Here is a 24,029-nt window from a genome sequence, read left to right as displayed (position 1 = left end):
TGGTCCAATGTTTTATGCTATGTCTATCCACATTCCACACACACAAACAGATACCCATCAGATCACCACTACCAGAATCTCAAAAATATGCGAGTTAAACTATCATTTATTTGTTTTTTGACAATTCAAAAATCCTCTGATCTCGCTTACCGATACCCAGTCTGAAACTAGAGCCCCGCAGACTCTGGCAATCTTCAGCAAGTGTGCTAGAAGTCTTTGACGATGCTGTCTCTTCCTGTTTATAAAAAGTCTTTTAAGTAATAAATGGCGATTTTAGACTTATAATACAAAGTAGTATTGGATGTCTAAAAATCCTTTGCGGATGAGAGGCGAAAAGAGAGGAAGTAAATGTTCTCCTTTACAGCAATACAAACCACTTCATTGTAAAGATAAGCATCTGCATCAAATTTTTTCAAAGAGCCATACACACGCATGTAGAGTGTAAAGCTCTCTCCTTCCTGGGTCTTATTTGCCTCACTCCCATCAAACAGTCAAGGGTAGGCCCAATTTGTTTGCCTTTTTTCTTATTTGGAAAAATGATTAATCATCATAAAAGTTATATATATATATATATAGTCAGAGGTCAGTAAGCATGATGAGTTTTTGAGTCACCATTCAGAAAGAAACCATATCAAACACTTAACCCAAATGGATCATCATGTCAATAGTCTTGCACTCTTGAAGGTTGGAATGATGGGGATGTTGATGCTTAGTAGAGTGGCATATTCTGATGACCAAGTGGGAGTTCCTGACTCTGGTTTATTATGCATCAGTGATTGTGGAACATGTCCAACTATTTGTTCACCTCCACCTCCATCAAAAGGGTATTCATCTCCACCAACATCATCATCATCACCATCACCACCACCACCTACACCAGTTCACCATTCTCCGCCGCAGTCTTACTACCACTCTCCACCACCGCCTTCGCCACCCTCACCGCTGTCACAGTCGGCGCCACCACCAGGCAATTCATGGACTTACTGGGGAACTCCCCCACCTCCTTTTAAGTATGGTAACACACCTCCATCAGGTCAATCACCACCAACAAATGGACCCCATGACTATCCATATCCTTACTACTACTTCTATGCCTCCCAGGCCTCTTCTCTTTCCTCCCATTGTGCTTCCATTTTACTTGTAATATTGTTCTACTGTGTTGTGTTATACTGTTGTTGAGAAAGAAAGCAGCAAAATTTTGGGTTTATTCTGGGGGGAGGTGGATATGTTGGGGTCTTACAGCAGGGTGGTAGAGAACGAAAAGCCTCTGTGTATTAATTAATTTCTTTGTGATTGTTCATATATCTCAGCTTATAATTATTTGTTTGTAGTAGTTGAATGTTCAGAAATTGAAGTGATTATTTGTCTTAGAGGTTTAGAGATTATTATTATTATTGTCTTGTTTCTTTGAATTTCTTGGTTCAGTTTTCAATCAACAATTGGAAAGCAATGTCTTGAAACTGTTCTGCTACATTATTAAAAAATATTCATGATGATCAATTGGGCAGCAGGTGTAAAAGTAAAAGCAAAAGCTAGGCATGAGTTAATGGCTTAGTAGGGAAGTTCATTTCAGAGGTTGGAAGAAAAGCATCTCTGTGGTTACTCTTGAAACTTGTATACTTAACTTGTGCCTAAATAAAGGAAATAAAGCCACTCTAGCTATATGGAAACAAATGGAACATGCCAACAGATCAGGAATTAGCCCTGATTTTATTTTCATTTATATTTGTATAAAAAGAAATGAATAACACGTTTGTATATATTTCAATATAAATATTGATGAGAAACCTTGTTGTATAAGCTTTCAAACCTTACAATAATAAGAGTTTATGTAGTCTATATTAGAAACATTTTGGTCCTTATCACTGGCCGGTGGGTTGACACCGCTAATTATTAACCCCAATTTTAGGAACATAATTTTTCCATCCCTATACTTTTGTTGGGAATCTTGTCCAGCGGGATCGGGTTTTTCGGGGTATCCAACCCCGCCAGGTTTTTTTGCTATCCTAACATTTAACAAACTTTGGTTATTCTATTAATTGACTTGACTCTGCGACTAAAATGTTACTAAAAAATTCTACTCAGGCCAAACCTTAGGGATAAAAATAATTATCTCGGCTTATATGGACCCATCGGCTCGGTTCAAGTTCAACTGCCAAGTTCGAGCGGCCCAAAAATCTCAGATTCAATACACAACTGCTTTAAAATCAGACAGACAAAACGGATTAATCACCACTGAAAGCTTTACAAAACACTGCAGAACATTGAGATCTGAATTTTTTTCTCCAAAATCCGAAACCCGAAGCCGAAGATGGAAACGTCGACGGTGGCGAATCTCCTCCCTCTCGCCTCCGTGTCTCAGCAACCTTATGTCTCTGAGCTCCTCTCCTTCACTCTCGATCGCCTCCACAAGGTCTCTCTCTCAGATTTTAGTTTAGTTTCATTTTTAAGTTTGAGTTTTAATTGTTTCGGTGCATTTGTTATTTTTCTTCATTGACAGGAGCCTGAGCTTCTTCGAGTAGATGCGGAGAGGATTCAGAGGCAAATGCAAGAGGTAGCGGTGGGGAATTACCGAGCATTTATAGCTGCAGCTGATGCATTGCTTGTAATTCGAGAGGAAGTTTCTTCTATTGATAGCCATCATGAATCTCTGGTAATTACTTCTTGTTATTTGGTTTCCAATGTTGCATTGTAAGTTTTGAAGTAGTAAACTAACATAGATTGCATTTTATCATGTAAATATAACTTTAATTAGGATCCATTCGCATACATTAATTCACTGCTGAACATGCTGAGGTAACATAGACTTCTTTTTCTCTTACTAATTTTGTCTAGTCTCTTGGTCATTTGACTCACTGCCTATTTAATTTGAATAACTTTTTCAGAAGCTGAAGGTTCGAGTGATTCTTAAATCTTTTTTCCTGTAAATGAAATACAAAGAAGATAAGAAATAAAGCAATAAAAATGCATGTGTGTGTGCTATGTGTTGTATCCTAGCCGTCTGGTGTAGAAAATTAAGATATTTTTTTTTACTATATATAGAAAACCATGCAGCTTGTATCTCTAGCATCATGCATGTTTCAATAATTGAATGCTCCAATCCTTAGAGACCAAGAGCTTAGAACTCTCTGTCACAGGGTAAACCACCGCCTCTTAGGCCCCCACTGATTCTACCATAGAGGCCAACGAAAATTAAAGGTTTTTGGGCTACATTTAATATTTTATGTAGGGAAATTTTGCTTTAGAAAATCCGTTATCAACTGAAGAGGCTCTATGTTGACAAAAGTATTTCTTCTTCTCAATTTTCATATAAAATAAATCTCCTTTGGATGCTAACACGTCTTTTCTATATGATTAGTTATTTATTACTTAAATATGATTGGCTCTTCTTAGTTTCTTGTGGTCGTAACTCGTAGGTGTAAATGAGGGTACTCTCATTCATGTGAGCTTTATTTGTTTGTGAGGATTTTGTTAATGATCCCAGATGAATTGTCCAATTTTATGAAGAATAAATAACTCTTTGTTGATGCCTAAAACTGGCTCAACAAATAAATTGCGTTTGGGCATTAGGTTGAGTGCTCAGATTGAGTTGTTTGGCAATCTTGGAGAGTAGGTAGGATCCGTTTAATGAGTCAGGGGATTGAAAGTGTATTTGGGTTGTATTGCTTGCTGATCTAGAGTGTCTACATGAAGTAAGAATGGTTAGGATTGTCAGGCAGGGATGGCTGGCAAAAACCAACTGACATTCAAGTCAGTTTTTGGTGAAAGGAGTTTTAATAAAGAAAAGTTCCCAACTGGTGGAAACATTATAGAAAGAGTGGAAGTTGAAAAAGTGAACCTGGAGCTTGGAGATCTAGAACTTTATATAGACAATGGAGGGGCCTTGGCCTTGAGTTTCCATGATGGCCTAGTGCTGAGTGTCACAAATGGTATGCTAAAATTTATGTATCCATTTGGATTAACACATGTCAAATGTAATCTTATTCTCTCAGCATGTATCATCTAATGTTAGAAGTTGTATAATACAAAAGGTGTTATCAATCCTAACTTTGTGCAAATGGGCACGCATAGACATTGACAAACATATGTAGGATTTAATCCTTTTACATTTGGTATAGAAGCTCATTGGTGTGTATGGCTATTTGTTCTATGAGCACACAAAGTCTTGTATAGTTAAACTTTAATTTTTAAGCACATTTCTGTAACATAGTTTCTGTTTACTGTCAACTTGAAATTCAGTAAGGGCAATGAATATATATGGAGAACAAGAAATCCTAGAGGTTTTTTTTCCTTTCCAAATAGATCATTATGTGAAAAATTGTGACGGTTGTAACTCAAATTTTTACAACCTTCATGGGAATGCATATACATAGATGCAGACTCATGCATAGTATGAAAAATGATATACGTGAATGGCGAAAGATGAAAATTACAGAACCTAACATTTAACAAGTTGATTATCATTCTTCTTACTTTTCTTTTTTGTTTTTGTTTATTGTCAGAAGTAGAAGCAAAATATGAAATTGTTTCGATAATAAAAAAAGTATTATGAACATAGATGTATTGATACAAAAAAATTTCATTTTGCAGATAACTGAGACCCCAAAACTGACATCTGGTTGTACAGAATTCATTGAATCTGCTGAACATATTTTGGAAAACAGAAAGATGAACCAAACTTTGCTAGCAAATCACAGTACTTTGCTTGATTTGCTTGAAATTCCTCAGCTTATGGACACGTATGTTTTTGACAAAATTATGATGCTTTCTTGTTAATTGAATCAATGGTCAACATGACAAACTTATTAAACTATTTTTGTCACATGTTAACATAGATTTACTTTCCAAAATTGTTCATTTATTTTACACTATAAATTAGAAAAAAAATCATTTAAGTTAATTTTTTTATGTTTCATAATGTTTTTATAAGTAAGCATCCTCCTAGTAATGCATGCTATATGTTGTGCCTTAAGGGTGTTTGGTCAAGCCATGGTAGTGTAGCCACCTTTAGGGTATTATTATGGTGGTTCATTATATGATACAAATTTCTTTTTACTCTATTTTCGGAGAGATGTAACATGCCATGCACAAGTATGGATTACACACTAAATATAAATATTTGACAATTGTCGGTTCTAACCCTAAATTGTTTTGATGATTGAAACGTTTATAGCAAGCTGGGAATCTATATGCATTTCAAATTGGATGAAAAACCTAAATTTTTTAGGTTATTCAATGATGATACATAAGGTTGAGGATGCAATTGAAGTAACCCCGAGAGATGAATTGCATATTAGGACCTTTAGTTTTGAGCTAGGGGGTTAGAGACTCTAATTCCCTTGGAGCCACCTACTTGAGTTATTATATTTCCACATGTTTCTTGATACTAAAGGTTGTAGAGTCCATCAAATGTCTCTAGTTCAACTGATGCATGCATTGAGAGCTTTTTGGGCAATCTAAAAAATAAATAAAGGGGTGCAACTGATGTAATTGTTAAACAGAATACGAGAACATCTGTAATGCTTACTATATAAAAGCTTTGGGCTCTTTGAAAAGAGGGAATCATGAGGATCTTTGACAAGCCTACTTGGAGATTTAGATCTAACCACTGGAGACTTGTCTATGGTCTTATTGTAATGCTCACTTATATAACTTTATTTTGAAGGATCATTATTGTTGATTTTCATGATGCATGGAACTTGCTCCGGTTTTTTGTGATTTGCTTGCTTGATTTAATTATTTGGATCTTGCCTTGTTTTACTAGTTCTCCATCTTCTTGATTGTATCACAAACATCTTTTGTTAAGCCCCTAAAAGAAAATCATTTAGGACTTCGGATTGATCTTGCTTTGGTTATTTGAGTTCATTGGCCACGCAGTGCATTTATTTCTCTAACAAATGAATGCTGGTTCATAACATCTAAAGGCATTGCTGTTGGGAGCCCGTGATAAACATTACTAATGCTCTCTTAATTGATGCTGAAATTTATGTATTGAAAGCTTCACTGTTTTCCTTCTTTTTCCAGATGTGTAAGGAATGGAAATTATGATGAAGCGCTTGACTTGGAAGCTTATGTTTGTAAACTATCAACCATGCACCCCAAGTGAGTTCTCCTTATTTCACAGGAAGTAATATTATCTTGGCTGTCAACTTTGTGAAAGGTGTTTATTGAGATTTGGTTATTTGCCTTCTTAAAGATTACCTATTATTCAAGCACTGGCTGCTGAAGTTAGGCAGACAACCCTTTCTCTTCTTTCTCAGCTTCTTCAGAAACTTCGTTCGAATATTCAGGTATTATGTGATACTTTGTTAAACATATGCAAGTATTGAAACTTGACTTAGCCAGTACCATCTGTTGGATTTTTGTTTATTTTTGTGAATATATTTTGGTATGGCAGTTACCAGAATGTCTGCGAATTATTGGATATTTACGCCGAATTGGAGTTTTTACTGAGTATGAGATGCGTTTGCAGGTAAAGTTTTTCAATGTTGTTCTTGCTACCCTCTCTCTCTCTCTCTCTCTCTCTCTCTCTCTCTTGTTTAGGGTGATGGTGTATTGGGAGATTTCCTTTATTTATTTTTGGATGGGGGGCAAATACTTCTTGGTGTACCTTATATGACCAGGAGTTTCTTATCTCTCTCTCTCTCTCTCTCTCTCACACACACACATATAGATATAGATATGTACATAGATAATTTATGTCTTTACATGACCAGGAGCATTTATGTTTCAATTTTTGAGATGCCGTGAGGCTTGGCTTACTGGAATTCTCGAGGATCTGGACCAGAAAAATGCTTATGAGTACTTGAAAGGAATGATAAATTGTCATAGAATGCATCTTTTTGATGTTGTTAACCAATATAGAGCAATATTTGCTGATGATACATCAGGAAGTGAAGAGAATTATGATGGTGGCCTTCTTTTTAGTTGGGCTATGCATCAAATCACCTCACACCTTAAAACTCTTAAAGTCATGCTCCCAAAGATAACTGAGGGTGGATCCCTGTCAAACATTCTGGACCAATGCATGGTAAGAATGTTGTTTTATAGCTTTACATGCATGCATGTCTGATGCATTTTTTTTTTTTAAGCTTTTGACTGGAATGTATGCACAGTAAAAGTAGTATCTACTTGACTTTTATTTTCTCTTACAAATGTATACTTTTCTTCTTTGCTTTCCTGAAAATGTACCAAATCCATTGATTCAATGTTTTCCTGCTTAGATGAGCATGTTTTGAGGAATATAACCTATTTTGTAGTTAACTTGTGGAATTGTTCTTAGAATCGAATTTCAGCTGAAAAAGAGTTTCATCTTGACTGTTGCAACTCTTCCTAATTTTTGTTCATTGTGTTTTGGTTGAATAAGGAAATATGTTTTTGGTCTTGTTAATCCTGCTGGGCGTGAAGACTGCTTAGTTAGCATTGGTATTTGAAGTTCTTCTGTGCCCATAATTTGATTGATGACTTTTTTCTTTTTGATATTGTCAGTATTGTGTCATGGGCCTTGGTTGGGTTGGGCTGGATTTTCGAGGCCTGCTTCCATTACTATTTGAAGAGTAAAGCTACCATCTTTTTTTCTTTTTGTTTTTAGGGGGGTGGGGTTGCTGGGAGGGGGAAGGGGTGGTGGTTGGTAAGATTCTGTATTTATTTTATTTTTCCTCATAATGAAATTGAACTTTGCCACACTACAGGGCAGTTCTCAACTTATTTTCAAAGAATATGAGTACAGCAGTAGAGAATTTTCAGGTAAATAGGCAAAGTGTCACATTTTGAAATTTTATAGTTTGAATAAACAATGTACTGCTTGGCGATCATAGTTTTTTGTATTATTGAACTTTCAGTTAGTTTTGGATTCCCATCGATGGGTTCCACTACCAGCGGTTGGCTTTCCAGCCAATAGTACTGGTGATGAAAGTCAGGATAATGTGACACCACCATCTCATTTACTGGAACATCCACCTCTTGCAGTGTTTGTTAATGGTAAGTTTTACCTATATTTCTCACTTGCTCCCCTAATTTGTTTGTTATAAATCCTGATAACAGTAATTTGCCTAGTTTAAAATTATAACTAGGGGTGTATACGAGCTGAGCCGAGTATTTGGACATTTGAGCTCGGTTTGTGATGTACAGTGTCGAGTTCGAGTTCGAGCCGAGCTCGTTCGAGCTTGAATACTTGGGCTTGAGCTCGAGCTCGTGAGTATGGGTGGGTACTCGAGCTCGAACGAGCTTGGGCTTCGAGTTTATTGTGAGAAGGGGGCTGTTTGTTATTTTAAAAACTTGAAAATAAAAAAAAGTTACAAAACCTGCAATTTGGCCCTCTGAGTGCGATGAGGCTCGCGAGCCTATCGAGCCGAGCTTCGCCCTGATCAAACTCGGCTCGACCCCTTAAACGAGCCACTCGAGCTCGAGCTGACTCAATTGACTTCGAGTTGAGTTCGAGCTTTTCACGAGCCGAGCTCGAGTAGCTCGCGAATTGCTTGACTTGCTTCTCATCCCTAATTGTAACATGGTAGGTAAATTTTTTTTTCAAGTGCAAAGATGACATGGATATATATTTCCTATCTAGGCAAACTTACAGTGTCATAATTCACAATGATGGTGACACTGTCTGCCACTTCAGATTGTTTCATTGAGAATGATCTAAAGGGCAAAGGAGAATAAATTGTATTCCTGAAGTGGAAAATAGCAATGCTTGGGATGAAAAGTTTTTACTTTTTTGTGACACCCACAAATTAGAGATTTTGACAAAATGTTTGCTATTTTTGAAATTTGAATAAAGGGAGAATTTTGTTTTTATAAAATGGAATAGGGAATACAGAATTGTGATAAGATTATTAGTGGGCTTTGAAAAATCCCTTACCCTAAATATGTGTACATCTACACACCTTATAGTAAGACTTGTAGCTTTGTTTTTAAGAGTTCTAGACTAGAAGAGGCCACTTAAGGATGAAACGTAGAGAAAACCCAACGCAAAAAAGTTTTGTGATTAATGAGCCATTGTCTTTGTTCTTTTATGTATGATATTGATTTAGGGTTTTTTTGAGATCTTTTATGTAGAACAAAATATATAATTTTAGGGTATGATTTTTGGATTTGCTACATGATCTTGATTGTGAAAAGTGAAATAAGAAAATGATTGTGTAAGAAATCCCAAGACTAATATGAGTGTTGGAAATCAAGGACTTCACAAAGATATTTTCTCCAGGTGTTGTACTCAAGTATGCTCAATTGGCTCTAGAATAACATACTATTAAAAACAAAACTCTCAAGTCCTCAATATAGGGTATTTATATATACGCATTTTGGGTTAAGGGGTTTTCCTAATCCCACATAATTTTGCAATCACACTATCTCTATTCAATTGCTCATCTTTTACTTAGCATAAAATGCAATTTCAAAAATACTAATATCAGTCAAAATTTCAATTTTATGGGTGTTGCATTTTCCATGATTGCTTACTCATATTCTTTGGAAATTTTAACTAAATTCATTGTTCTATTAATAATTATTAAGCATAGTATCTGTTAACAATTTGTATCATTTAGACTTGCTAATCTCTTTGGCATTTCTCTCTCTCTCTCTCTCTCTCTGTGGCTATTATAGGTGTGTCTGCTGCAATGAATGAGTTACGCCCCTGTGCCCCATTGAGTTTGAAGCACGTGCTTGCTCAAGAACTAATTAAGGGGCTGCAGGCTGTCTCGGATTCTCTGTTGAGATACAGTGCAACTCGGATGCTTAGAGAAAATGAGTCTGGACTTTTCCACTCACTTTGCCGAGCATTTATAGAGGTGCTTTTTGTCCTAAGGCTGATTTTAAATCTGCAAATTGTATATGTAAGCGTTCACGTTCTTATGAACACCCTCTTTTGCAGGTTTCTTATCCACATTGTGCCACATGCTATGGGCGTTGTTACCCTGGAGGGGCTGCACTTATCATGGAGGCTAAGAATTTATATGATGGCATCGGTCGCCTGTTAATACTCTCTCCGTCAAAAGAACTCCCGAAACAAGTAAATAATGGAGAGGAAATGAGCATAAAGGAAGATGGTAACGGCTCTGTGGACGAAAACAGAGCTACAACTGGTGTCGAAGAAACAGAAGTTGGCAATGAGGAGAAAGAGGAGCGGAGAAGTTCCCCTGTGCAGAGTGGTGAAACGAGGGAAGTATGAAGCAAGCAGCTGCGTATGAGCAATTAATTGTGTCAAAATTGCAAATAGTATTACCTTAATTTTTGGTGCTCTTAATTCTTTGATTTTTGTAATTAGTATGGCATTGGATGGTCAATTACGTCGTTTTACAAAAGTTATAGAAATTGGGATTTGGGATGATAGAATAGAGTGAACATGAGTTATAGGAGGCCCATTTTAATGTAATATTTGTAAAATCATAGTTTTCATTTGTATATGGATGAACCGGTTAATTGCATAAAAGTTATGATAAACTTAATAAATTTTCAAGGTTGAACTTAGGTAGCAGACAATTCTAATTTATCTTCTAATTTTTTTATTCTTTTTAAATATAAGTTTTTTCCAGGGCTTAATTCACAATCAAATTACCAGCGCAGCATTGAAGGGTCAACAATAGCACGTGCTTCAACAAACATATATTTATATTATTAATTGATTATACCAAGAAAGTGTTTGTCTCGTTTAGTTAAGCATTAATACCACGCGGCAACCAATAATTTGCAGGCTATTAAAACTTAAAAAAAGAAGAGAGCGACTAGTGTTTGGTGATAAGATGGTGGATTTTAATGGTTAGAATTATCGGAATTTCATTTGGCAAGATCAATTCTGTAAACCTGATTGTTCGAATTATTGATGATTAATCGGATTTATAAAAGTAGAGTTTAAAAGGTTTTGATGAATGATGATTAGAAAAGAAAATAATAAGAATATAAGATGATAATGAGTGTGTTTGGTTTAGTATTTTGGATAGGATTTTGAGGATAGTATTGGATAGTTGGATAGGGTTATGATTACGAGAATATGATTTTCAGAATATGTGTTTGGTAGAGTATTTTGACCTTGATATTTGTGTTAAATATTTGATTAATATATTTGTTTATAAATGATTTATTAATATAATATTTTATTGTATTTTGTTAAAATAATGTATTATTATATATATAACTTATCACCTCACATTTTAATAATACTAAATTTTTTATTGGTAATTTTGTTACCCGTATATATTAAAAAACAAAAACCCATATTAATTTCAAGTAGTAATCCAACTGTTTAAAAACATCACATTAATACATATATGACAAAAATACTAATTATCAACCCTTACAATCAGTATTACACGTATACTCCATTAACAACTATGACATGGTCCACTGTGCTACCCACAGTTCATTCGTTATGTTATCCCGTACAGTCATCATGTTGTCTATAATACCTTGTTGCGGTTGACTCGATCCTTCTCCATTTCTGCCATATTCTGCCCCGTTTTGATGATCACAATATGCTTGCTCATTACCCGTACTATTATTGGTTTGTTCGAAGATACGGTCGTCCATATTGTACATTCTTATAAAATTATGAAGTACATAACATGCCATTACAATCTTTCCTTGTTTGTCCAACGGATAATTGTTCATTCCATTTAGAATACGGAACCTTTTTTTCAAAACACTAAAGGTTCTCTCGATAACATTGCGGAGTGAAGCATGTCTGTAATTAAACAACTCTTGTGGCCCCCTTCGGTTACGGTGGTGATCAGAAATATGGTAAGCCACTTGCCTATGAGGGGCGAGGAACCCATCCCTATTTGCATAACCCGCATCAACCAAATAGTATTTCCCTGTAATAATATCAGACATTTTATTTGAATTACAAGGCCTCAACAGTGGAGGAAATACGCTATAATACGTCAAGAAAATACTTATACCTGGTGGAGGATGTGGGAATCCAGAATTAGGATCATCAATAATTGAATTTAAAACTCTCGAATCATGCGCAGATCCTTCCCATCCAGTAACGACATAAGTGAACATCATTTTAAAGTCACATACAACCATTACATTCTGTGACATCGATCCTTTGCGATTCCGGTATCTATCGACAAATTCACGTGGAATTGAAGCGTATACATGTGTGCCATCCATGGCTCCAATACAATCCTATAATGAAAATTGAATTTTACTCATATTAACCTACTATAAAAATTAATAACACAATGAACTTAACTATCTACTGATAGCAAACATAATGAACCAGTACCTTAAAGAAAGGGTAATATTTTCTGTTGGTTGATATTTCCAATGGAACATCATTGAAGTCAGGTGGTTTGATAAACTTTGTCTTCAACTCACATATAGCGTTGCAAACTGTGGTAACATGTCTAGAGATCGTCTCACCCGAATGTTGAAAATCCTCCATCATCGTCCTAATTGTCTCGTTTTTTCCAACGATTGTTAGAAATATCATAACTTGTTCTTCCACACTCGTCGTCCTAGTTGGTTGCAATTTGCCGTGATCAGACAAAATTTCACATAACAATGTAAAACAATCTTTGTCCATGCGGCACTTGTCATAGATCCTGTCAGGATGACTGTTGAGTACTTCCAACATGTACTGATGACCAGTTAATACGGATGTATGTCGTGGTTCACGCCTACTTGCTTCTAACGCGGCAACACCGCAGAGTGCAACGGCTATATCTATTAATATTTCTTTTTCGTCCCTCTCATCTATAGCACGTCGTCTTCTTCCTGTACGGCTAGACGGCGCCATTTAAACCTACACATTTGTAAAACATTTATCAAAAATTAACAGTTGTTGTACTACTTAGCAAAATATAACAGTCAATATGTAATTGTAATGACAATCGAAAATGGTGTTTACACATGTAATATCACATACATAAGTTCATACAATAGCGTTATAAATTGTAATTGTAATGACAATTGCCTACTGACGCATACAAAACTGTTGCCAAACACTTATAAAATATTGTGTCATCTACTTATTATTGGGAAACTTGGTAAAAATCCAATTAGCCATTTCCTCTATTGGGAGTTTCACGAATATCTCCCGTCACCCTGGATTTTCATATAAGTACGTGACAACTGGCAGGTAAAACTGTGTCGGTACTTGCATGGCTATCATGATGTCAATACAATTGCTCATGGAAAAAGGATCACATGGAGCACTGGTGTTCTCTTCTTCCCTCTCATCTGCACTGCGATTGCTAACCCTCGATCCCATAGTCCGCTTCTCCGCAAGCTCGTTCGTCAAGCTAAAAATGGCATCCGCAAGTGCTTGTCCCTAGCCGCTTCTATGCCTCCTATTTCTCACTCTTCCATGGCCAGATGTGTTTGGCCGTTTTTCCCCAGTCGTCCGATCAGGATCAGGTTCAAAGTCGCTATCATCCATGGGAACCACGCCGGGATTGGAATAACTGGAGGTCTCCACCGGTTGGGATGTAGATGTGTACGCATATCTTCCGGTGGCAGTTTGCTTCTCAAATATTATTTCATAAAGCTCCTTGTGAGGAAGTCCTTTGTGGTAAAATTGTTGCGCCAGTGGGTTTTGCTGGTAAGCTAAAATAATAATATATTAATATTTAGCAGTCCGAAAAAAATGCGTATATTTACGGTGTCGTTGAATAATGTTAGTTAAAAAAATATGAAAATTTACCTTGACATATTCTTGCCAAACCTCAACGGGACAAGTTGGACTTTGTGACTCGTGATCGCACCCGAACCCCGTGTGTTGCAGCAATTTCCGCCATGCTTGATAAGTTCTTCGCATGCGAAAGAACTTAGAGGTTAATTGTGTGACGTTGAGTCACCAGCTAGCCACTGATGATATGTCGTCTAACATTGCCTGGTAATCTGTTGTTTTTATTGCAGTACCGTGCGAAGTTTTAGCCCGCTCAGATAACAGGACCAGAAATCTGTGGGTCATCTCAGCAGACCAAGCCACAGAATCACCCATCTAAGGATAGTACGGTGAGGGACAACCAACATTAGGACACCATACGAATCACCAATCACATTACAAAATATAATACTCACATGTTAACATAATCAACTAAACACATAAACTTATAAACTTATACCTCGTTTGATCCGACACTGCTTGAAGACGTCAATACAGGGGAAGATATAGACAATGTCGACCAATAGGGTGTATGACGAACTCCAAGTCTGGAAAAACGTCGAAACTTTCGCCTCTACTGCAAGTAGTAATCAATCCTACAACGTCGAGACAAATTATACTGACATATGTGCATATGAGCGTAATTTCTTGTTACGATTAAAGAACGATGTCGAATCTACAGAACAAATATATCAATTAGTGAAATCCGAATAAAATATTATAAACCATAAAACAAAACAAAAACTTATTAAAACAAATCATTAGTGTGCCAAACAAAACAAAAACCTCCCATTTAAAAGGATTAATGCGTGTCAAAATAAAACAAAAACATTTATCAACCATTTGCCAAACAAAACCAAAACACATTTAAAAGGATTAATGCGTGTCAAAAATAAAACAAAAACTCAATTCCAACAATGTGCCAACCAAATAAAAAACGCAAAACACCTTCCCAACAATTTGCCAAACAAAACAAGATATGAGGTGGGTGTGTGACAGATCTGGGTTCACAGTGGTGGCTAAACGGTGAAGGGTGTGTGACAGATCTGGGTTCACGGTGGTGGCTAAACGGTGAAGGGTGTGTGATAGATCTAGGTTAACGGTGGTTGGGGATTGTGGGTTCACGGTGGTTGGGTATTTGAGATGGGTTCACGGTGGTTGGGGAGCTGACGTGGGTTCACGGTGGTTGGGGAGCTGACGTGGGTTCACGGTGGGGAGCTGAGCTGGGTTCAAGTGAATAAAAAATGGATACTGAGAAAGTTGTGAAGATGCAGTGAAGAAAATGGTGAAGCAGTGAAGAAAAGTGAAAGTTGTAACGGTCAAAAATGGATACTGAAAAAGCTATGAAGATTCAGTGAAGAAAATTGTGAAGCATGTGAAGATGCAGTGCTGTAACGGTCAAAAATGGGTGAAGAAATGTGAAAAGCTGTAAAGTTCAAAAATGTGTCAGAATTGTATTTTTGGGAATAGAATTATGTAAAAAATGAACTAAACACTATCCTAATAATCAGGTCCAGAATATGGAAAATAATAATGAACCAAACACAGTGGATAATATTTTGGAGTACTAAAATTTAGAAGTTTAAAACCCGAACCGACCCAAAAATTGGGTACCGTCAAGTGGGATTTTCCCGGTTAGTAAAAACTAGAGGTGGGTAAAAGGCCCGAGCCCAAAGGGTCTGGTCTCGAGACCGGCTCGAGCCTTGAGGAGAGGTGATCAGGCCTAGGCCGATCCCTCCTATAGGGCTTGGGCTTGGGCTTGGGCTTGGGCTTGGGACCGGTCTCAAATAGAAGTTGAGTTAATTTCAAAAGACTCCCTAACAAATAACCAAAACCCCATGACAAATAACAAAAAACCGCTACAATATACAAAATACATAATAAATTAAAGAGTTAAAATAATTTTAAAAAAATCAAAAGGAAAAAAAGACCTATGAGGGAAAGTGTAATAATACTTTGTTGTTTTGCACTTTCCCCTCACGCCTAGCCTATAAAAATGCCTAATTTCCACCAATTTTCCTCACAACTCTCAACTCTCATTCTCTCAACTCCAATTCTCAAACCCTCTTTAATCTCATCTATTATTCAATTTAATATTTATATTTATTTATGGTTCAATTTCATCTATTATTCAATTTACAATTTATATTCATTCATTATTCAATTTCATCCCTTTTGGCTATTTATTATTTGATCATAATGAATTCCTTAAATTATGGATTCCGAAGATCATCATCACCATACGATTCTAATGAGTATTATATTCAAATTCCTCAATCCACACAATAAATAGAAGGGTTCGATCTATTTTCATCATTTCTTGACGCAACAATTGCAAATAATTAAATAAAAATAATTTTATTTAATTGTTTAAGTTTAAATTAAATTTTCACATTGCGAATCCAAAATTAAATTATGTCTTTAAATTAAAATCATTATAAAATTATAATCATTCATTTTTTTATTTACTAATTAATTAAAAATTTACAAATCACCCTTGATAAATTACAAAATCCCCCTTACATAATTATATATTAAATGTATAAAAAATTAAGGGGCTAAATGGATGTTATCAAGCTTGCATAAGACTAGTCCCAAGACCGGTCCTATATAGGCGAGGCCTAGGCCTAGGATCGGTCCGGGCCCTCACAAAAATGATGGGCCCAAGATCGGTCCCTCAAGGCCCAGACCCAAATTGGGACCAATCCTTAAGGGCCCAACCCCACCTCTAGTAGATCAAATTAATTTCGCTCATGTTTGTTACATTATTCTAGATTATTATTTTGTTATCCTGTTTGGATTAAAAAATATGATGTGTTTGTTTACCTATTAGGAACATTATTTTGAAAATTAATCTAAATCAAATAACATTTTTTGTCTAAAAATCAGCAGAGGGGGACTTTTTTTGATATTACTCAACTTAAAACATTTTTCTATCTAATTCTATTAAACTTAAAACATTTTTTTTTCTTTTTCTCATTCCAATTTAAAAATTAATCCACCCAAGACTATTACCGCCTATCAACAACCATTGTCGATGCCACCGACAACCGCAGCCAACCAACATGGTTGGAACAGCGCACAATTGATTGGATTTGACCGATCGTGTGTCAATATCTATCTAGTTCATATTAATTTAATAATATTATAATACTAAAATAAATAAAAATTTTCAGGATGAAATATTCTAATTTTTTTTTTTTAAACACACGACTCCTCTGCTAAATACATACAAATCAAATCTATGAACTGTTTACGAGCACTTATTCTATATTAGAAAAATCTCGAAAGAAGAATCAACTAATTAGAATATATTCAACTTTTTATCCGACCCGACCCGTTAACAGTTTCATCCAGAAGAATCTCGTAGGTTTATATTTAGTAACCATCAAGGGCGAGAGACAGGAGCAGTCTTCTGAGTTTGACACACAAGCAAAGAAAACAACAGTCAAAATCAATCAAATGGCGATGAGAGCTGTAGTAAGCCGACTCAGCCTGACGCGCTCGATGGAGTCAACTCGGGGAGCAACTCGCTACTTTAGCGACGACAAAGGTCGTGTCTTGAGCGAGGAGGAGCGCGCTGCTGAGAACGTTTACATTCAGGTTTCTCTAATCATTTCCTCTTTTTTCTGTTTGGTTCTCGAGAAAACTTGTAGAAATATGAAAAACATAAGAAGAGAAAACCACTGTTTTTATTTATTTATGTCTTTATCTTTTTTATAATTTTGCAATAAATTTACGCTTGAGTTTTCTTGCTTCGTTGAAGTTAGGTTGTGAGCTTTTTGGCTGGGATATGTTCCATTTTTGTTGTTATATATTTCATATGTTCTTAAAAAATTTAATTTGTTAATTTTTTGTTGTGGTTGACTTTCTGTTTGGTTGCTGAGAAACTGTTGAGGACGAAGAAGGGGATTCTCGGGTTTTAGATATTAAGCTATTTGCTAGAATCTTAAAAAATATTAATTTTTTTTCTTTTAATTTTTCAAATTGGTATAACTTCTTTATATTGGTTGATTTAGGAGGTTCTACTATATTTTAAATCAAGAGGATCCACCTGTGATTAAGCATAAGACACAGCAGTGTAGTGAAATAAACGCTTCATAGATTATTTGTGCTGTGGCCTTTTTTTGGGGTTTAGCTAGCTGTTTGGCGGGATTATTCTGTAAAATATGCAATGTAAAGGAGTGTTTGTGCTTATTTGAGGTGAGATATCAGATTTCTGTTGCTGATAGCAGTCTGATATGTGATTTTTCTTTTATATTACTTGTATGCTGAGGTTTATAAGCAGCTTAAGTGAGGCTAGTATTATCTCTTCTTCATTCCGTGTGTTGATATCTTACTGAATAGGTTTTCTTTAACTTTCTTTTAATTTTTATTATTTAACATTTTGTTGGGTCCTGAAAAATTGTATTCAATATACTTTCCTTCTTGTTCTTTGGAAATAGGACAGTATCCTTTGAGTTGTTGCTTTCTTTTCCTCCGTCTATTTTCATGTCAAAGCAATATGTTTGATGATTAATTATGACTGCCCTTTTTTATAACCCTGTTTCTTAAATTGCTTTTTATTTATTTGTTGAGTGACTTTATTGCGGCATTTATGATTAGAATCTAACATAGAAAATTTAGATCTGGCAAAAAGATATCATCTTCTCAAGCTAATTGACATGTACAGAAGTTTGAAGAGGAATTTCCAGCAATTAAACAAAAGACTACAGCAAAAGGTGAAAAATAAGAAAGATTGAAGTTCGAACATAGAAAGTGTCTGTTTGGGTTCAATTAGCTGTAAGAAGTTCATAATATGGGCTTTGAATTACACTAGCAAGAAACAAAAAGCTATAAGGATTTATAGCAGGCTATTAAAAATAACCTTAGATTCTTAGCCCTTCATCGCACATAAGCTAGTGAAACTTAATGATCAGAATACGTTAGGAGCCACATGATCCTTTTAAGACATCTAGGACATCCTTATATGTCAGACATAAGACTTAAATTTTAAGACTAGGTTTATGGAGGCTATCGGATTCGTTAAGTGGTCTTGTGAAACCAGTTTACTTTGAGTTCAGGTGCTTCTGCAGGAGTTTTGGTTATCTCTTTTGAGCTCAGTTTAAGGTTTTGATTTCTTTGTGTGAAGAAAATGGAGAGGGAGAGGCTGGAGAAGCTGAAGCAGAAGGCAGCGAAAGAGAAGTTGGAGAAAGATAAACAGGGTTCTGATAAGGTACATATACTAATGATTTCTATTTCAATGATGTGCATTGAGTTATTTTAGATTAAAGCTTATGCTCCATTGCATGTTACTCCTTTAATTTTGTCTGATTTCAGTTTATATCTGGCTATTAGCAACCATGTAAAATTATCTTCGTTTTAACTTTAATTATAAAATTTTATTTTTTTATTTGTCAAATTTTAGAAAAAGGTCAGTTTGCATGGCTTCTGAAGAATTGTTAGAGAAATATACAGATTGTTAGCGAGAGTAATTTATATAGATAGATAGGGAAATGGGGACACGTAGAGATGGATTCACACCATCATGTGATTTTGTGTTTGTGTATTATGAGCTGTTTACAGAGCCAGGAGTGAAACCCATGATTAGGTTGACTGTCTTTTTTAGATTTGATGACTGAACCTGCTTCTGGTTACTTAAAAGATGTTGTCTCTTAAATTAACAGAGGATTCTTATCAGATCTGCTATGAGTTATCTTTTCCATATTTGGAATTTATAGCTGTAGTGGTATCTAGCATTGGACTTAATTTGCTGTTATCTGTTTTAACATAAATAAAAGGCCATTGGTTTAAATACAAAATTTTCGCCCTAAAGATGGGGTTATGTCTACACTAGAAGTTGGTGTTGCTACATATTACATATATCACCTAATGGAATAACAATATTTAATTATAAATTTTAGTTCACGATCCGACTGATCTATCTCTCACTTTCAGGGGTCAAGAGGAATTCCCTTGTCATTTATTTATGGATTAATTCCTTGTGATTTATATTATTTTTATTTTGAATCTGCTGAAAAATGTCAGTTTTATTTATGTAAACATTTTGTTCCTTGCAGACAGAGCCACACAAGGGCTAAATCTGAATCTGACAGGCATGCTTTGGAAGCGAAAAATAAATGTATGACTTTTGATGGGATTAGGTCTTTGTACAGAATGGTGGTCATGTTAATATCTTGTCTTGTTAAAAGTCATAGACATGGCAGTGTTGCTGTTTGCTGTTCTTAATCTATAAAAAAGATGTTTTCTGTACTGTAAATGTTCTTCCTGGATATTTAATCGACTCTTGGCGTACTTTGGTGTCATGAATTATTTGCTGTCGCTAATGTGCCCATCACTCGTTAACAAATTTCTCCATATAGAATAAGTTGAATGTTCAGATTCAGATATATAAAGCTGATATGTCATACCAAGAGCAGAACAGATAAATTATGCAATTTCTGATTCTACTCTGGTCTTCCAGGTGACTGGGAAAGTGATCTGATCCATGGATCTGGGTTTCAACATCCAATCCCATTACAGGATAGAGATTTCTGATCAAGTTGAAGTTGGACCTCTGTTTTCTTTTCTATTATAGTTCACTGTATTTGCTGTTGTATCATCATAAACTGTATTGCAATTGTTAAGGTGGGTAGCTAATGCCTAATAGTGGGGGAATTCCAAATTCTAAATAAAAGACCCAAAATATGAATAATTTTTGGCTGAACTTGTACAAAGATTTTGGGAAAATGGGTCTTCTAATTAAGAAAAGGTTAAGATATTTTTTCAACTTTGAATTGGATTGGGTTTTGAACAAAATTAGAAGACTAGGGAAAAGAAAAATCTGAAGTAAGTGGTGCCTATTTTATAAATTTAAAGCTGTTATGAATCCATGCTCTAAATGCATGTATTAATGGGTGACATTTCTATAAGCTTTCTTGGTGCAGTAATGAGAGGGGCCTGGTTCATTATTTTGGCACTTTTGAGAATAGTTTTTTTTGGAAAAAGCTGAGTTGAGTAGTATTAGAAGTATTTTTTGTACATATTTTAATAGCATTTTTTGAAAATATTTAGATTATTTTTAATCCTCTTGAGTTTGTTAATTTAACTAAACACCCTCAATAATAAAAGTTTATAAATTGACAAAAACATTTTCTTCCAACCTCGTATTGCTAGTAGTCGGTCATCACCGTCGGAAGATGGTCGGAATCTGTCGTAATGGCGCACTATCGGGTGGATCTGGCTGGTAGTGTATCGATCTAACATTTTCTAGCTAGAAGCTAGACCCATCGTGGATCTAGTCGAAAATGGCCAGATCTATGGCGTCAAATCTAACCGTCATTGACAGCCATATCTTGGTTGTCGCTCACGGTCAAACGATGGCTAAGATATGACGGTCGTCAATGGTCAGATTTTACGTTGTAGATCTAGCCTTTTTCGACCAGATCCACAGTGGATCTGGCTAGAAAAAAGTCATATCGGCGCAACCGGTTAGATCCAACTGATAGTGCATCATTACGGTAGATTCTGACCACCTTCTAATGGTAGTGGTCGAAATCAGGCAAATGTAGGTGAGTGGGGGATTGGGGGTGTTTATTTGAAATAAATGTATTTTTGGGTTTTTAAGATAGTATAATAAAATAGAATAGTGACAAAATAGTGAACCAAACGACGATCTATTGGATTTTACATTATACGTTTATTGTATTAAAATCTTTCAATCCTATAAATAGAGGCTTCAATAGCAGAAACAGAGACGATGGAGATATGCATAGAAACATAGAGAAGAAGGGATAAATTTAGTGCTTTACTTTGTCTCTCTACGTTATTACTTCAGTTTTATAATAAAAGTGTATATGTTAGTTTTAAAGCCAATGGATTTTTCCGGTAGAAAATCAATTGTATAAAATAGAATTCAGTCAGCATAAAACTGAAATAAATAAAAAACTCTTAAAAGAGTTGGGAATTTCCCCTCCGACCACCTGAATTCTTAAAACAAAGAGCTATATGAACTAAAAGTTATCGAGAAGTATGAGCTAATCATACGTGGGCAGTTGTGATTTTACAAATAGTTTAAGATCCTTTAATTTCAATCATTGTTTTAAAACTCGGACAAAGGATAATCTGTTTTGCTACCAGGTCATGGGTCAATATCGACCAGTTGGAACAATGACGGCAGCGATAATTTTTTTAAATTACGTATTAATTCTTCAAATTTTAATATATTACAAAAATTCCTCTAAAAGTTTAATTAGTTCCTAAAATTTTTATTTATTTTAAAAATACCTCAAAAAATTACCAATTAATCCATAAACTTTTAATATATCTCCAAAACACACCTATAAAATTACAAAATAACCCTTATAATTTTGAAATATTATAAAAACCTCCTAAGACCTGAATCGGATCGGAGAAGCTGCTAAGTCCCGATTAGACTGGCCGGTCCGAACCCCTTTTTAAAATAGAGATTTCAATAGGACTATCTAAATATGTTTATCTTATTCTAATTATCTAAATCTCATACAATTTTAAGAGTAAACGACATGTTCTCACCTAAGGTTTAATGAAATGCTAAGTTCCCACTCTGGTTTCATAAATTTCAAATTCCTACCCTTAAATCCTGGTTTCATAAATTTCAAATTCACACCCTTAAATTAACAGAAAAATGTTCAAAGTAATAGTCAAATGGTAAAATAGTCATTTCCATTGCATTAAATTTGAAATGAAAATAAAAATTTCAAAATAACCCTCCACATCTCAAGTTTCTCTCACAAGCACCCTCTTTCAACTCACCACCATTGTCGGCACTGTCACAATCAGCCTAGCAGGTGCACACAGGGGGCTGGGAGCTGGCGTTGCAGATGTGTGTGTACTTGTGCTATGGACAGGCAGGCTAGTTGGGGAAATTCATCGAGTAGATGGTGTGCCAACCCAAAAACCCAACGAACTTCGGTTGCAAACTTTTCCAAATCCCCAAAAAAACAACACAAACACTCCAATAACAAACACAAACAACCTTCAAACATAACCAAAATCCTGAAACTCCAAACATTTGACCAAATCGACCTCCAAAAAAGCATAAATCGGCAAATCGCGAACTCTCGGCTGGCGAATTGACGAGCAACAGTTGCAAGTGAGAGAGGGTTATGAAGAGCAAGAGCTGCTGGTTGAGAAGGTGGTGTCTGATTGCATTTTGATCGCTAGATATGGCTGAAATTTGGTGAAGAACAGCAAAACCCTAAAACCAAAATTGCCGATGAAATGGTCGGGAACCAAAGGGCTTTTGTGGAGTGGGTGATGGTGGCGATAGGGCAAATCAACGCTGTCGCAATCAGCCTAGATTGGGGTTAAATCGAATGGTTGTGCAGACGTTGGGGTTAAAAAGTAATTTACTAATTATTTCTCAAGGATAATTTGGTAATAATAAATTTTATACTGTATCGAAACAAAAAATTAAGAAGATGTTAATTTAAAGGTGAGAACTTGTAAATTAGCCATTTACTCTAGGCCGAACGACATGCACCCACCCATGGTTTACCGTAAAGACAAATTGGTATCCTCAAAGTTTGGAAATGATAAACACCAACCTTCCGTTAATATTTGTTGTTAAATTTAACTGAATAAGGTTAAAATAGTAAATTCAAAAACAAATAAAGGGTAATCATGTCATTTTATCGCTTTCTTATTCAGTTAAAACTCACATTTCTTCCCTCCTCTTCATCTTCCACCTTTCTTCGTCAAAGCTGCCGCCGTTGCCAGCATTCTTGCTGCACCTTTTCAGTTGATCTCACCTCCCATCACCATCCTCCTCCATCCCCAGCCGGATTTGACCCATTTTTTGGCTGAAATTTCCTCTTTCCCATAACCCATCTTCACCCTAGCAACCGCCGTATTCACCCCAATAATAATGAACAATCAGCCCAGCCCAAACTCAAATTAGAGAATTCAGAGGCTTGAATTAGTACAGTTTCGACGAGAAGAAATAGGAACCTGCACTGTGTTAAAGCAAGCAAAAGGTATGAGATGATATTGAACAAGATATTTAGTAGGAGGAGTAAAACTACCACGGCTTTGTGGAAATTACAGAGAAAATGGATGTCAACTTCAAGCAAAAGTGTAGTTGACATGGCCATTAAAGATGGGGAACTAAGAGTTTTCCTAGTAGCAGGAAAGGTCTTTGGGGACACCCTTGCTTCTCATCTCATGTCTGCTCTGAAGAATCTGGCTCCTGTTCCTGTCTTTTTCTCTGGTGTTGGAGGGTAAGCTATGAATGCGGTTTATAATTTAATCTCTCTTGGAAGTTCTATGGAAAATTCTTTCTTTCTTTCTTTTTTGGGAATGAAAAAGAAGAAATTATTAAAGGGTATAATGAAAAAGAAGAAATTATCCAGCGGTTGCTAGGGTGAAAATGGGTTACGGCAAAGAGGAAATTTCAGCCAAA

At 35.7% G+C, this 24,029-nt stretch overlaps 3 protein-coding genes across 3 annotated transcripts; all 3 read left to right on the top strand.

The window, feature by feature from the left end:
* The first annotated feature begins 648 nt into the window (after nucleotides 1-648).
* Nucleotides 649-1,179, top strand: LOC116107947 (extensin-1-like). The gene has a single exon (XM_031394225.1). The coding sequence runs from the start codon at nucleotides 649-651 to the stop codon at nucleotides 1,177-1,179; it is 531 nt and encodes a 176-aa protein (XP_031250085.1).
* A 3,416-nt stretch (nucleotides 1,180-4,595) lies between these two features.
* Nucleotides 4,596-10,467, top strand: LOC116107908 (conserved oligomeric Golgi complex subunit 8-like). Its single transcript, XM_031394181.1, has 10 exons — nucleotides 4,596-4,739; nucleotides 6,025-6,102; nucleotides 6,197-6,290; nucleotides 6,398-6,472; nucleotides 6,734-7,030; nucleotides 7,489-7,556; nucleotides 7,692-7,746; nucleotides 7,842-7,980; nucleotides 9,604-9,788; nucleotides 9,872-10,467. The coding sequence occupies exons 1-10, from the start codon at nucleotides 4,669-4,671 to the stop codon at nucleotides 10,166-10,168; spliced, it is 1,359 nt and encodes a 452-aa protein (XP_031250041.1). The 5' UTR covers nucleotides 4,596-4,668; the 3' UTR covers nucleotides 10,169-10,467.
* A 6,561-nt stretch (nucleotides 10,468-17,028) lies between these two features.
* On the top strand, nucleotides 17,029-19,903 carry LOC116107987 (uncharacterized protein At2g27730, mitochondrial-like). The gene is made up of 3 exons (XM_031394274.1): nucleotides 17,029-17,212; nucleotides 18,741-18,824; nucleotides 19,669-19,903. The coding sequence occupies exons 1-3, from the start codon at nucleotides 17,072-17,074 to the stop codon at nucleotides 19,687-19,689; spliced, it is 246 nt and encodes an 81-aa protein (XP_031250134.1). The 5' UTR covers nucleotides 17,029-17,071; the 3' UTR covers nucleotides 19,690-19,903.
* Nucleotides 19,904-24,029: the final 4,126 nt, after the last annotated feature.

Source organism: Pistacia vera, unplaced genomic scaffold (assembly GCF_008641045.1).
Source record: "Pistacia vera cultivar Batoury unplaced genomic scaffold, PisVer_v2 Contig1171, whole genome shotgun sequence".
Lineage (NCBI taxonomy): Eukaryota > Viridiplantae > Streptophyta > Magnoliopsida > Sapindales > Anacardiaceae > Pistacia > Pistacia vera.
The sequence above is the reverse complement of the archived record's forward strand: the minus strand, read 5'-3'. Positions and strand labels throughout refer to the sequence as shown.

What these genes read in the sequence shown, in the direction of transcription:
- LOC116107947 (XM_031394225.1), top strand. Translation starts at nt 649, where the DNA reads ATGGATCATCATGTCAATAGTCTTGCACTCTTGAAGGTTGGAATGATG.
- LOC116107908 (XM_031394181.1), top strand. Translation starts at nt 4,669, where the DNA reads ATGAACCAAACTTTGCTAGCAAATCACAGTACTTTGCTTGATTTGCTT. An exon ending in AGTATGAGATGCGTTTGCAG is followed by an intron (nt 6,473 to 6,733) that starts GTAAAGTTTTTC and finishes TTTATGTTTCAA; the next exon opens with TTTTTGAGATGCCGTGAGGC. An exon ending in CTTCCATTACTATTTGAAGA is followed by an intron (nt 7,557 to 7,691) that starts GTAAAGCTACCA and finishes GCCACACTACAG; the next exon opens with GGCAGTTCTCAACTTATTTT.
- LOC116107987 (XM_031394274.1), top strand. Translation starts at nt 17,072, where the DNA reads ATGGCGATGAGAGCTGTAGTAAGCCGACTCAGCCTGACGCGCTCGATG. An exon ending in CTGAGAACGTTTACATTCAG is followed by an intron (nt 17,213 to 18,740) that starts GTTTCTCTAATC and finishes CTTTGTGTGAAG; the next exon opens with AAAATGGAGAGGGAGAGGCT. An exon ending in ATAAACAGGGTTCTGATAAG is followed by an intron (nt 18,825 to 19,668) that starts GTACATATACTA and finishes TGTTCCTTGCAG; the next exon opens with ACAGAGCCACACAAGGGCTA.